This window comes from Siniperca chuatsi, linkage group LG23 (genome assembly GCF_020085105.1).
Source record: "Siniperca chuatsi isolate FFG_IHB_CAS linkage group LG23, ASM2008510v1, whole genome shotgun sequence".
Lineage (NCBI taxonomy): Eukaryota > Metazoa > Chordata > Actinopteri > Centrarchiformes > Sinipercidae > Siniperca > Siniperca chuatsi.
Window position 1 is genome coordinate 1,953,840 of NC_058064.1, and position 14,208 is coordinate 1,968,047.

The window sequence follows — 14,208 nt, forward strand, 5'->3', positions numbered from 1 at the left end:
GTCACCAGACTCGAGTCTTGATGCCACATCGCTGCCAAAATTAATATGAAACTGCCACTGGCAATGTTAGTGAATGAATAGTTACACATCATATTTATAATTTTTTAAATTAGATTTGCAATGTTGTATCTGCTTGGTCTTATTCCTACAAAACAACAGCAACCTGTTGATGCTGTATAGTTTTATTCGCAGAGAGCAGACAGTGTGCCGTCTAATTACGAGAAGAAAAAAGCAAACTGAGCTTTTGCATTTGAGTTACGTCATAATATTAGTCTCATTGGATGCAGTTTTGTTTGAATAATGGCAGCAATATGTGCCTTCAAATCCAGTAATACAACTGTTACTGCGCTGGCGAACGGGGAAAGGAACCAAACGCAGACAGAGGAAGCAGAACGGTGACTTGAGCGGTTTATTAAGAGCTTACTGGCAGATATAGGAAGGCAGGTGACAAACAGGTAACAGTCATCAGTCCAACAGGCAGACTGGACACAGCCAACATAGCAACGGGGACGAACCGACGAAGCACAAAGGACACAGACTTAAACACACTCAGGTGAGGGAGACGACAAAACAGGACAAAACCCCAAAACCATGACAATAACATCTGATTGGCTGAAATAGACCAAGCAGAGGACACAATGCCACTGCTCGGCTCCCGGTCAAAGGTTGTCATGACTACTTATGTGTATTTGGGCTTGTTTATCAAAAGAGTCAGTAGAAAATGAAAATAAATAAGACTCGTTGCAGGTTGGGCTTGTTTTAGTCTAAGGATGGCAACGTCAGTCTGTCGGTCCTCCACTTTGGTTCAGACTGAAGCATCTCAACAACTGTTGGATGGATATTGATGAAATGTGCTTCATCGTTCATGCTCCCCTCAGGATGAACTGTAATAACTCTGCTGATCCTCTGACTTTCCATCTAGCGCCACCATCAGGTCGACATGTTAAAGCGTCCGACACTTTGGTTTCTGACCAAACACCCGCAGAGCTGATGACGTCCAAATGTTAGCATGCTAACACGCTAAACTAAGATGGTGCACATGGTAAACATTATACCTGCTAAACAGCAGCATGTTAGCATTGTCACTGTGATCCTGTTAGCATGCTAATGCTAGCATTTAGTGTGCCAATAAAGTACAGGCTCACAGAGCTGCTAGCACGGCTGTAGACTTGTTTTAGTTTCAGACATTTGCATGTGTGTAGCATCTTTAAAACAGGACAGAATGAGGCAGATTGCTGCAGTGGAATCAAGGAAATTGCTCTTCACTGTAGAAAATTCTGATTTATAGGTAATTTAATCACAATCACACTCCTAGGGCTGTTTCTGCTAGAAAAGAACCAGTTTGTTCACCTTGTTGTGTGACATCTGAAGACAAAAGTGTTCACGTATTTTGAACGGCTACACCTGAAGGCTGTTTCTGAAGCTATTTGAAGCCTAGCCTTGTTTTACCTGCACATGCAACATCACAAATGACATATAAATGAATCATTTCCTTTGACTATGACTGTACACTGTACAGGAGGAGACAGACAGTGATGAATCAAACCAAATAAAAACACATCAACAGTATGAATGTGTTTCTCAAAGAATCAGCACTTTTGTTTGTCACATTTGGACTCACACAGCGCGTCCCCTGAAGCATTTTGGACTAAAATGTAAATATTTACCTAATGTCTTATAGTGTAAAGATGATTTAAATGTCCTTTAAGTGTTGTAATACAGAGCCACTATAATTATTAAATGATGGGGGAGGGGGGTGTTTTCATTTTTTGTCTGCTGGGCCAGTAAATGAAGCACCACTGCACAAAGGAACTTAAATCTATAGCTAATATATGTTGCAAAAACATTCCTTACTTTATCACAAAAGATGCATGCCACTCGACCACGAAATATGCAGGTTGTGCAACGAACTGGAATAAAGTGGAAGTGGGAGTGCGTCATCAAAATGGTGATGCCACTTCATTATGAACTTACTGCTCAGTGTTTACTGGAAGCCAAAGCAGCCGGTCATTTCCGGGATTGTGGGCCAGAGGGTTCATGTCTGGGCATAACTCCGCCCGTCCCTCCAGTCCCAAACAGCCTCCCAGTGCAGAAGCCGTTCAGTGCTCTGCAGCTTCACCCAAACACAGTTAAAAGAATGGGAATTTTCCACTTGTACTTCTTCCCGGAATGAAGCCTTTCCCTCCCCCTTTCCCTCCCTCCGACTCCCCCTCCCTCCTTCACACAACACTGAAGTTAGCTCCGGCAGTTAAGGGGGATGTTAAGGGAAACTTAACTTGTTTGCACCTCTTACTGTTATGAAAGCGTGTTAGACATTGTGGGGACAATTAAATTTGGAAAACCTATATTGTGTTTGTGAAAATGCAAACACAATATAGGTGGCGATTTCACTGCTTTTTTCACACCTAGACCACAATGGACCAGGTCCTGATCAAAAGCCACTATACCTAGACTTATCAGATCTGGACTAGATTATCCCAGAGAGGCTAAAGAGTCTTAAAGACACAATTTCAGATTTGTTAAACCTTTATTGTATTTGTGAAAATGCACAAAAATTAGCATTGTCACTGAGGAGTATTTCCACAACATGGCGAGTCCACGACCCTCCTGCACAGCGGCCTCGTCACTGAGTGTCGTGTCTCCCTGTCGTGGCGTTGCAGCCATTTTGTTTTGCCTGAATCTGCGTGCCTGCACCTGTGATTTTGAACTGTGCCAGTCTTTATCTGTTTGTCTGCATTATTAACCCTTCACCTGTTTAACCTGTTGGTGTCCTGCGTTTGTTTCTTCCTGCTATCCTCTTGCTCCTCTCTCCTCTTACTTTCTGTACATTTCTGTCTTACTTTCCTCGTCGTTTCCCTTCCTTCTTTCTATCTCCTCTTTTCCCTCATTTCATTTTCCCCATTCCTTATAATTTCTTTTACCCCCGCCCCCCCGGTTCTCTTCCCGTTCACTTGTCGTTTGCTGTTGTTTCTCCCTGCCTTTCCTTCACTCTTTATGTCCTTCCTTCCTCTCTCCCGGCCCCTCGCCATTTCATGCTTTTATAACCGTTCTGCTCCCTGTAGAAAACTCACAGACTTAGAGCATCACATCTGTGTACAGTGTGTGCCGTGTACCAGGCAGGACCAGCCTGCCGCAGGTCATCCGGTTCTTGCAAAGAATAAGTTGTTCTGAAGAAACAGGAAAAAGTTTCTCTAACTATTGATGCCATGATATCCAATGTAGCCTGTTGTTATTGTTTAGGTGGAGAATTTATTCATTTTAAATGACAAAGATGATCTTTTTAAATGTTCTTACAAATATGTAAACTTTATAGAACAGAAAAACGCACATATCTACCAGGTTTAACCGCCAATAATTAATTTCTCTGCTATACTTAATCGCCCTCTTTGCATTTTCACAAATACAATAAAGGTTTAACAAATCTGTAACTGTGTCTTTAAGACTTTTAAATTTGGAAAACCTTTATTGTATTTGTGAAACTGCAATAAATGATTTCACTGCTTTTTTCACACCTAGACCACATTGGACCAGGTCCTGATCAAAACCCACTATACCTAGACTTATCAGATCTGGACTAGATTATCTCAGAGAGGCTAAAGAGTCTTAAAGACACAGTTTCAGATTTTTGAAACCTTTATTGTTTGTGAAAATGCAAAAAGGCCGATTAAGTATAGCAGAGAAATTAATTATTGGTGGTTAAACCTGGTAGATATGTGAAAGAGGAGATAGAAAGAAGGAAGGAAAACGACGAGGAAAGTAAGACAGAAATGTACAGAAAGTAAGAGGAGAGAGGAGCAAGAGGATAGCAGGAAGAAACAAACGCAGGACACCAACAGGTTAAACAGGTGAAGGGTTAATAATGCAGACAAACAGATAAAGACTGGCACAGTTCAAAATCACAGGTGCAGGCACGCAGATTCAGGCAAAACAAAATGGCTGCAACGCCACGACAGGGAGACACGACACTCAGTGACGAGGCCGCTGTGCAGGAGGGTCGTGGACTCGCCATGTTGTGGAAATACTCCTCAGTGACAATGCTAATTTTTGTGCATTTTCACAAATACAATAAAGGTTTAACAAATCTGAAATTGTGTCTTTAAGACTCTTTAGCCTCTCTGGGATAATCTAGTCCAGATCTGATAAGTCTAGGTATAGTGGCTTTTGATCAGGACCTGGTCCATTGTGGTCTAGGTGTGAAAAAAGCAGTGAAATCGCCCCTTTTTTTGGCATTTTTACAAACACAATAAAGGTTTAAAAAATCTGAAGCTGTCTTTAAGACTCTTTAGCCTCTCTGGGATAATCTAGTCCAGATCTGATAAGTCTAGGTATAGTGGCTTTTGATCAGGACCTGGTCCATTGTGGTCTAGGTGTGAAAAAAGCAGTGAAATCGCCCCTTTTTTTGGCATTTTTACAAACACAATAAAGGTTTAAAAAATCTGAAGCTGTCTTTAAGACTCTTTAGCCTCTCTGGGATAATCTAGTCCAGATCTGATAAGTCTAGGTATAGTGGCTTTTGATCAGGACCTGGTCCAATGTGGTCTAGGTGTGAAAAAAGCAGTGAAATCGCCATTTTGCATTTTCACAAATACAATAAAGGTTTTACAAATATAAAAGTGGGTTTCCGACAGTTAAGGCTTCACCTTAAAGATGTTCCCCACAATGTCTAACACGCTTTCATAACAGTAAGAGGTGCAAACAAGTTAAGTTTCCCTTAACATCCCCCTTAACTGCCGGAGCTAACTTCCGCCCCGTGCTCCCTCCCGGTCCTTCCCGCTGCCTCCGCCTCCTCGGAAGTCTCCATATCGGGCATCCAGCAGCGCCTCCTCCCTGTCATTTACGGGAAGCCCCGCCCCGCCGCCCGCCGGCCGGCCTCTCCTCGTCGTCGCCTAAAAAAAGGCAAACCCTCCCGCTCCCTCCTCACTTTTCGCCGCTGCAGTCGGAGCATCACGGATCTAAGAAACATTACTGTATTTTACTTGTAGCTCCATCTCTAAACATGGGTCAACTGGTCAACCCCTGCCTCAAGCGCGTCTTCACCATCTTCAACATCTTCTTCGCGGTGAGTGGGCGAGTTTAAAAACCGTTAAAAATGGCCGCCAGTGATCTTCTGCTCGCTCCGGAGCTCTCGGGGAATAAAAAGTGCGTAGTGGTTGTCTGTCGGGTTTAGGACATCACTTTGACGTTATTTCACCGATTTATATGCATTTAAATACTTAAACCAGTCATTAAGTCAGCAGATGTACTCAGCAGTAAGGTTTTTAATGAGAGAACCAACAATGTTTGGATGCTAATTATATATTTACCCTAGTTGCAGACTTCAACAGAAGCTTAGAAAAGTGAAACAGACCGATTTAAAGTTTAGAAAAATGTTTCTTCTGAATTTTTTAAAAAATGTTCGTAATGTAAATGTAAATTAATGTAAAATAAATTGCGAAAGTCACAAATGTGCACCGACGTCGACTGTCGGGATTGTTTGGTGATTTGTGAAACAAAACATGTTATTAGAATTAACTTTTTCCAGCTTTATTGTGCCATTTTAGTAATTGTTAGGCAGTTGTTTAGGGCTGCGATCGAAGATTGTCATTGATTAATCGATTTTTAGTCGAAAAAAACGTGGAAAAAGTGGTGATTATTGCCATGGTGATGTCTTCAAATGTCTTGTTTTGTCCAACAATGCAAAGTTATTCAAATGACTATATTGCAAGAAAACAGCACTGGATCCGTACAAGAGATAAGAAGCAGGAACCATCACATGTTTGTTTCTCTGTTAACCTCAGAGGCATCATCATCTTTGGTTTCTGGTCCGAAGCCAAAACAACAATTACATTTAATAGCAAGCAGCTGTTTGTGTTCTGCACAAAGCATTAGGTTGGACCTTTTTTCACAATAAAAGCCCCCGGTGTTTCAAGTTACAGCAACTAGACAGGCTTTTCTGGTTTCCCCCTCCACAGTTTCCACTTTTGTTGTGCAAGGTGCAGATTTGAGCCTTAGTAACTGGATTTGTGCTGCAGATATCGATCAACTTGTCAAAGCTCTACAATGGGACAAACAATGTGATGGTGACACTGTTTAATAAATTATTTCCATGCTGCAGTTTCTTGAGTACTTGGTATGCATGTTGGACGCCATGGCCACCAGTTGAACCTTTTTAATGTTTTGGTATAACACAGTTTCGGTACAAAACTCACGACATTGCATATGTAAATAAATATAAATTGTGACTTAAACAAGAGGAAACTAAAGAGGATTTGTCTTCCATGCAGAGAAACTTCCTGCAGTGTTTTTTTTTTTTTTTTTTTTTAAAGACGGCCTCCACCGACGTCAGAAAAACACGTTTGAAATAAAACATTCATCTGCAGGATTCATTGTTCAGCTGATAGACAGAAAATTAATCTGCAAGTGTTTTTGATAAACAATCATTTTATGTATTTATTTATTTCTATTAAAAACACCAATTATTGTGTTCGCAGCTTCTCCAGTGCGACGATTTGATGCTCCTCTCTGTTTTTAATATAATTTCTAATTGAATATTTTTGGGTTTGGGGCAGTTGAAGGCGTCACCTGGGACTCGAGGAAACTATGATGGGCTTTCTTCGCTATTTTCGAACATTTTTATAGATCAAACACTTATTGAAAAGATAATCAGAAATGAAAGTAATGGTTAGTCGCAGCCCTAATCTTCAGGTAAAAAGGAGAGGTACTACTATCTTTAATCGGCGTGGCGACGGTTTAGGCCTTCATCGCTAAACTAAACTGATCATGAGTCGATCTGGGTCAAGATTTGATTGGCTCACAGACTCGGACATAAATCTGCCACAAAGCATTTGTCTATTTTTCACTTAGGCTGCGATTGTTTTCATAATCGATTGATTAGCCACTTGTTATCTTGATTTTTAATAGATTAATTGATTGGCCCACATCAGAAAATGGTTACAGCTGCCGCTCACAATTCCTAAACCTCAAAGTGAAATGTTTTTGTTTTTTTTTTTGGCTCAAAAATATTCAGTTTACTATCGTGTTAAGACGAGGAAAACCAGCAGATTTTCACATTTGAGAAGCTTAAACACGATGATTTTTGGATTATTTAAAAAAAAAAAAAAAAAAACTTAAACAACTTTTATAGTTGCAGACAAATTTTCTGTTGATTAATTGACTAATTGTATTTGCGACCCATCAACCAAAAAGTAATTCGTATTTTTCTGGTTTTATTTGAATACGTTTTTAGAAGAAGTCGTAAAACATTAGAGGAACGTTTTGAAAAAAACAAATATAATCTTGTGACCTCTTTTACTTTGGTGGGTTAAAGTGGCACTTCCTGTATGCTTTTATTTGTGTTTTGTTTTTGTTTTTTTGTCGTTGGCTCTGATCGAACTCTTGTTTTTTTTTTTTTTGTTTCAGTTCATTGGCGGAGTCATCATCGCACTCGCTCTGCTGTCTCAGTTCATGACCAGCTTTGATGGAGGAGACAGCGTAAGAACAAACACTGTTTCAACAGGGAAAAAATAAAAAAATAAAATAGCTCCTTGTCTTAAAATCCCCAAAAATATTAACCTGTCAATCACCTCTTCTCCCTCCAGCTGGAAGGTCGGACCTCCGGCCTCACCATCTTCTACGTCGTGGGCTCCATCACCATGGTGATCGCCATCCTGGGAGCCTATGGGGCCCACAAGGAGAGCAGAGTGTGCCTGAGCGTGGTGAGTACAAAGATCAGCTGACGCACGGGCTGCACAGGATGACGAAATTTCAGAATAAAAGAGGAAATGAAGGCGAGACAAGAGTTTCAACATACAGAAAATTTCCCTTCTTCATTTCCTGTTGTTGTTGTTGTGAGTTTGGTTCACACAGCAGCTGCAGGTTTGTTCCTGTCCAACACTTAATTTCTTCTCAGTTACAAAAAGCTTATTTGACTCTAAAACTAAAATCTGCCTTTTTATTTATTATATATATATATATATATATATATATATATATATATTATAAAAAAAAAAAAGTTGTAAGAGGTTTTATAAGAGCGGACGTAGTCCTCGCCCACCTGATCTGGGGAAACGCTGTATTAGCAAGTGTGCCCTCAAAGTTTTTCTGAAACACACTGTGATGCAATTTGTGGATTTTTGGTTCTCATTGGGCAATTGTGGTTTTGGTCTTTTTCCTGTCTTGCTCTGCAGTTCCTGATGTGTATGGTTGTCGGATGCTCGCTGATGCTCAGAACTGGGATCCCCGCTGCCTCCGCCCGCCCCAAGGTAACAACCCCGACGCTCTGCCGTTGGTCCTACTGCGTATAAGAGATTTACCTGAACTATAATCCCAACAGGACAAAAACACACACATCAACGCTCGGCTATAATAAATTGTGCTCAAGTAGTTATTCTATGTTTCTGTTGTGTCTGTGTAGAGTCATTAAACCGTTTCACGGTCACATTTTAAAGTCGTAATGCTTAACTCGACGAGCAGCTACTTTGTCTAGATCTTGTTTACTTCAGTACGTCCAGCTTATTGGAAGCGTTTTGGTCAAGCGAAAACCGTAAGCAGCCGCTGCCTTATAGACTTCTTGCTTCCTGGCCTCCTGAACTAATAACACGTTTATTTAGACGACAGAGGCCGACCTGAAAGTACGATTTTTATTAGTCAGCCGGCAAACAAACTCTCGTTGTTTTTTAATGAAGAAGTCTGTCAATAACTGGCCTTTTTCTGTTTCTTTACTGCCTGACTGATTTTTAAAACGGATCCACTCAGGAAAAAAAATGAACAAAATGACCGTTGTCTTGTTTTGAGTCGACATGCTTCCCCATAAAAGCCGCCCTGATGATCAGTTTTTGTCCTGCTGTTGATTAAAACTTTTCACAGAAACTGAAAGATTTTACATGTCGGCTTAATCCATAATCCCACAATAACTCTGTGTGTTGTTTGTTTGCAGCTGGAGGGCTTTTTGGAGAATAAGTTCCGTGAGTTTCTGCCTCTGGACAAAGCTACAGACGACGTGAAGGCCATTGCTGACAACGTGCAGACACAGGTAAGATATTCTCACACACACACACCTGCGGCAAGGTAAAAACGAAAGTGTGTCACTGTCGGATGAAAACAGGAAATAAGAAACCGCTTGATTGCATGTTGTTGAGGTTAAGAAACCTTCCAAAGAGTTTTGAGGTTTCAGCATGTAACCTAGATAAAGCACCAGATTGTCCTCGACTTGACATTAACGAGAAGTCCTAAAAGTGCTCAGATGAAGGGACATTTGAACAAATTATAACTCCATGACAGCTGGCTGTCTGTTTCTGCAGTTAGTGTAAAAGAAATATACCTGCTCTGTTTTATATTAACGGAAAAATGACACAATATGTGGACGCCAGTTAAACTTGACAAAAGAAAATCGAAATGTTATTCTGTAGCTGTCTCGCATCACCATTCAGTTATTCACATTATTTTAAACTCAGAAATCAAGAATTTTGAGTCTTCGTAATGACTTTTGAGTATATTTAATTATTTTTGTCACGTTTCCAGTGTAAACATACAAATATGGCAGCAAGTAACAATTGTTTTCTCAATCGATGAGTATCTTGGTCAATACAACATCAGAAAACACTGAAAAACGTCTTGTTTTGTCCGACCAATAAGTCATTTTACTTCAATGTAATCAGCAAATTCTCACATTTGAGAATCTGAAACCATCAAACTTTTTGGCTGAAACGATTAATCGATTATCTAAATAGTTATCGAACTACGATTAATCGCACGCTTGATTCACATCATGTCATTTCTCTGATACGGACCGTTAATGACGGGGAAACTTTCCTCTTCTTCTCTCGTGTTCAGCTGCACTGCTGTGGCCTGTTCAGTTACAAGGACTGGGAGGGGAACATCCCCAACTCCTGCCTGTGCACCCAGGATGTGGAGACGGACGGCAAGTGTCAGACCATCAAATACCTCGAGTATTTCACGACGCAGAGCAAGTCCATCTACGTCAAGGTGAGCGGAGCCAAAACTGATATAACGCGCACACATTGCGCGACACCTGAAGATAAACTAATGTGACACAGAAGTGACCTTTTCTCTCCTCCCGTCTTCAGACCTGCTTCCCCATCATCTCCCACTACGCCCTGCTGATGGCTGACATCGTCATCGGTGTCATCTTGACTCTGGCTATACTGGCGGTGAGCATCAAGAACGCTTATTTTAACATTTTTATTTAATGTGCTTTTAACCCGTGCTGGACACAACTCGCTGTTTATTTTTCACTACCTGTAACTCTGTGCGGTCCGTGTTAGCGTTAGCGCTGCTACTAGCTGCCGTGTCTCATGTTAGCGGTTAGCCAGAGCTGACGGATGTCTATCAAAAGTGGCATGTGCTCAAAATTAGAAAGTTTTTGGGAATAACAGGATGAGTGTTGCAAACATATTTACCTCTAAACAGTAATTTAACTGGTTCCCAGAAAGTTGCTTTATTTCTAAATACTGAAAATATATATTTAAAAGAAGCTGTTATTGAGTTTAAACACACAAGTAACGATTGTTTTCATCATCGATGAATCTGCTGATTTTTATTTTCTCAGTTAATCAATGAACCGCTTGGTCAGTACAACATCAGGAGACAGTGAAACTATCCCGAGTCTGAAAAAACAAATTATTCAGTGTAAGACCGAGAGAATCAGCAAATTCTCGCATTTGAGAAGCTGGAACCGTCACATTTGGCATTTTTAGATTTATCACAATAGTTGTCAGTGATTCACGTAATGTCATTACGCCGATACTGACAGAAGACGAATAACTGCCGTTTCCGAACAAAAACGCAGCACTTTTTCGCTTTCCACTGTTTGACCTGTTCTGTCGGTGACGACTGATCTTAACTCGCCTTCCTGTGTTTCCCTCCAGCTGCTGGGCATGATTCTGTCCTCCGTCATGATCCACCAGATACGTTACTCCAACAGACCCACCGTCCTGCTGTCGGTCCCCGCCATCTTCACCACAGTTTCTCCCAAATACCAGGAGCTGCACAACCCTCCCAAATACCAGGAGATGCACAACCCTCCCCAATATCAGGAGATGCACAACCCTCCCAAATACCAGGAGCTGCACAACACTCCCGCTTGCTAGAGCAGCAACGCCGCGCCTGTCTTCTGTTAGCTTGACGTACAGGTTCAGGCAGTCGAGTTGTTTGTGTTGTTTCTGTTTTTTTTCTCTGTTGAATTTGAGGCAGGTATGCAGTTACAGGACTGCGTGTCCAAAGTGCCTTACGTCGCTGTGAGGAGTCCTGACTGTTGGCTCCATCGAGATAAATGGAAACTGTCAGAAACACCGCTGGGTTTCATTTTCTAACGCAAAGCAGCTTCGAAAAGATCTGCAACAACATTATTATTGGGTGGGGCTTGCATTTTTTATTTTTTTTGTCGTCAGAATCTGCTGTTTTCATACAACCAGAGAGGAAAGTGTTTTTTGTAAAGGTTTTTTTTCATGTTTTTCTAATCATCACAAGATAATTTCACATCGTTCACGAAGCAAAATAGTTTGAACAGATGATTTTGTCAAAGTTAGAAAAACACTACAAAAGTAAAAACATTCTGAATTCTCTAAATTCAGGTGTTTTTTTCTAAGGAGTTTGGCTCTAAAAATCCTCTTCTGGATACGCTCAGGCTGTAGAAACGTTTTTGTGAACAAGACTTGATTAAGAAACCATCTTAGACCATTTTTTTCATTCAGTAATAAAATCTGGGAACACCTTTTTAAAAGTCAGATTGCAAAATCATTTAAAATCACCAAAGTGTGAAGAGAATTAGTCTTCTGGAAAAAATGCACTGAGAATAATGTCTCTGCTGAAATTTTTAGACTTTTGTCTCTAAATTCAGTTTTGTTTTTCTGTAAATTCTGGCCTTGATCCACGTCTGCATACGACCTGGTCAAGGTCAGGTTGGGGGCGCCCCGGGTGCGCTGCACGTACAAGGCTGAGTCCTTACCGCAGCGGCCCGGGTTCAAATCCAGCCTGCGGCCATTTGCTGCATGTCATCGCCTCTCTCTCTCCAGCGGTTCTATCAAATCAAACATAAAAACAATCTTTTAAAAAAAGACAAAACCCCCCAAAAGTTCTGAGATTAATCTCTCAATTCTGTGAAAAGTCAAAATCTTTAAGTCTTAAATCTCAAACTTTGTTCGGTTTAGAAGCTTATACGTTAGAGCCAAACTTCATAGAAAAAAATCTGAATTTAAAGTTGTTTTTGTTTTGTGAAAAACGTTGATTAAACACTGTTTTCTTGTGGTCATGGAAAAAAAAAAAAAGACAAATCTCTTCCAACGTCCTCTCTGGCCTTTCTTTTCATTCCACACAAACTTCAGCGGAGCTTCAAATGTAGTTTTTGTTTTGTCTTTCTTGCACACGATGCAAAAATAGCACAGATGTCCAAGTTTTCATTTGGTTCTGCATACGCACAAAAAAAACAAAAACTGCAGCAAATGGCCTTGTAGTGTGATGATGATAAACCATAAGTGCCGAAAGCATTGTTTGCCCCGCAGAAGCACTGAAATAAACCACAGGAACTGCAATATTTCTTTTATTTTATTTCATTATCTTTGACAGCAAAAAGCTTCAAAACTTGACTTTTATTTTCTTCCCATCCCTGGTCTGAAATATGATTTAATCCACCAGTGGAAGGTTTTCTGAAGCCGCAACCAGTTACTTTATTTTTCTTTTATATTTTACTTATATATCCTGTCATCACCTGTCTACGACATTAATCATACTGTGTACGCTTGTCCTAAAACAACCCTTTATAATCCACATTTCCCTGTTAAACAGCACAATGTAAAACCTGTTAGGAACATTAAAAAATTAAGGCTTTTATTTTGAAAACTGAGCGCTGTGTTGACAAAGCTTTAAAAGCTAAATGATTTTGTGTTTGGAGCTGTGAGGTTCAGACGAATTGATATTATTTTTTTATAATAAAGTGTTAAAAAAAGGAGAGAGTACAGAAAGTCACTTTATAAGACGAATAAGCCAGTTCATGTATGTAAAACTGGAGAAAAGGGAAATATATACATTTTTCATCTTTCTATCTTTGATTCTTCTTGCAGTGACTTGCAGAAATAAAAACGATAAAAGAAACTCTGTGTGAGTCAGTGCAGTAAATACGGAGAGGATGTTCTTTCCAACATATTGGGAGTGATGAATATTGTAAAGATGCCGTCCTTTAAGCCGGCGGTCTCCAACGTGAGGGTCGCAAGAGAAACCTGAGGAGTTCACGTTTAGATAAACAAACGTAAGTATTTTTATGTTCAAAATCTTTAAGTTGAGGCTGGCAGATGCTGGATTTTTGAGGCCTACATAAATTTTCAGCCATCCCAGCGGTGTGGCTGTATAGACAGAAGCATGAGACTACTGGACATTCATGATCCCCAGAGGCTGAATCCTACTGACTTTGGTGAGCCTCTGATTTGCCATCTAGCGCCACCATCAGGTCAACGTTTTAATGCGTCCAACACTTTGGTTTATGTATGAAAACCTGCAGAAGTAACGTTCCCACAAGCCTCAGCTGCACTCTGTGTTTTACTGCTAATTAGCAAATGTTAGCATGCTAACACGCTAAGATGGTAAACATTATACCTGCTAATCAGCATGTTAGCCTCGCAGAGCTGCTAGCATGGCTGCAGACTTTTCTTTTAAACATTTTTGATAATGGCGTTTCTAAATGACCTCAAACGTATCTTCAGCCAACACGTACATCAATACAATCTGTGATGAGATAATATCAGCTGCGCCGATTAATCAGTCGAGCTACAAACTAACAAAATAAATAAAACGTTCAAGTATGAATTTAGTATTTCTCCAACAGAATTAGATCTCTGATGTGTGGACAACATTAACATTAAAAACTAAATGTGAAACTGAAAGTATCGACTGTCTAGTGAAGCATTTCCTGGAGTTCGGACTCGTGACGTCAGTATTTCTATAAGCCTTTAGCCTGTTTGAAACATCTGTAGTGGTTCCAGTTTAACTAAAGTCCACACAGCCGCCTGGAAGATGAAGATGTTGATATGAACACGTTTCAAGGCATTAGCAAATGCACTTAGTCTGCTCTTATTCTATATTTTTCTTATAGTCAACAAATCCCGTGAAAGGAAACCAACATGTCAGTCCGTCTCTCAGTACTCTCTGACTTCCTGTCTGTGGCTCTCAGCTGCGAGCCCATTGGTTCCTGCTGAAGACGTAAATCTTTAAAAACACCTC

At 40.4% G+C, this 14,208-nt stretch overlaps 1 protein-coding gene across 1 annotated transcript; it reads left to right on the plus strand.

Annotated features, from left to right (window-relative positions):
- The first annotated feature begins 4,841 nt into the window (after positions 1–4,841).
- LOC122870947 (leukocyte surface antigen CD53-like) lies at positions 4,842–12,429 on the plus strand. Its single transcript, XM_044185382.1, has 8 exons — positions 4,842–5,059; positions 7,399–7,470; positions 7,578–7,694; positions 8,166–8,240; positions 8,915–9,010; positions 9,811–9,963; positions 10,065–10,148; positions 10,866–12,429. The coding sequence occupies exons 1-8, from the start codon at positions 4,997–4,999 to the stop codon at positions 11,085–11,087; spliced, it is 882 nt and encodes a 293-aa protein (XP_044041317.1). The 5' UTR covers positions 4,842–4,996; the 3' UTR covers positions 11,088–12,429.
- Positions 12,430–14,208: the final 1,779 nt, after the last annotated feature.

Bases quoted from the DNA above. Each gene is read 5' to 3' on its own strand.
- LOC122870947 (XM_044185382.1), top strand. From the start codon at position 4,997: ATGGGTCAACTGGTCAACCCCTGCCTCAAGCGCGTCTTCACCATCTTC. The intron at 7,695-8,165 runs GTGAGTACAAAG...CTTGCTCTGCAG, and splicing joins GCAGAGTGTGCCTGAGCGTG to TTCCTGATGTGTATGGTTGT. The intron at 9,964-10,064 runs GTGAGCGGAGCC...TCCCGTCTTCAG, and splicing joins GCAAGTCCATCTACGTCAAG to ACCTGCTTCCCCATCATCTC.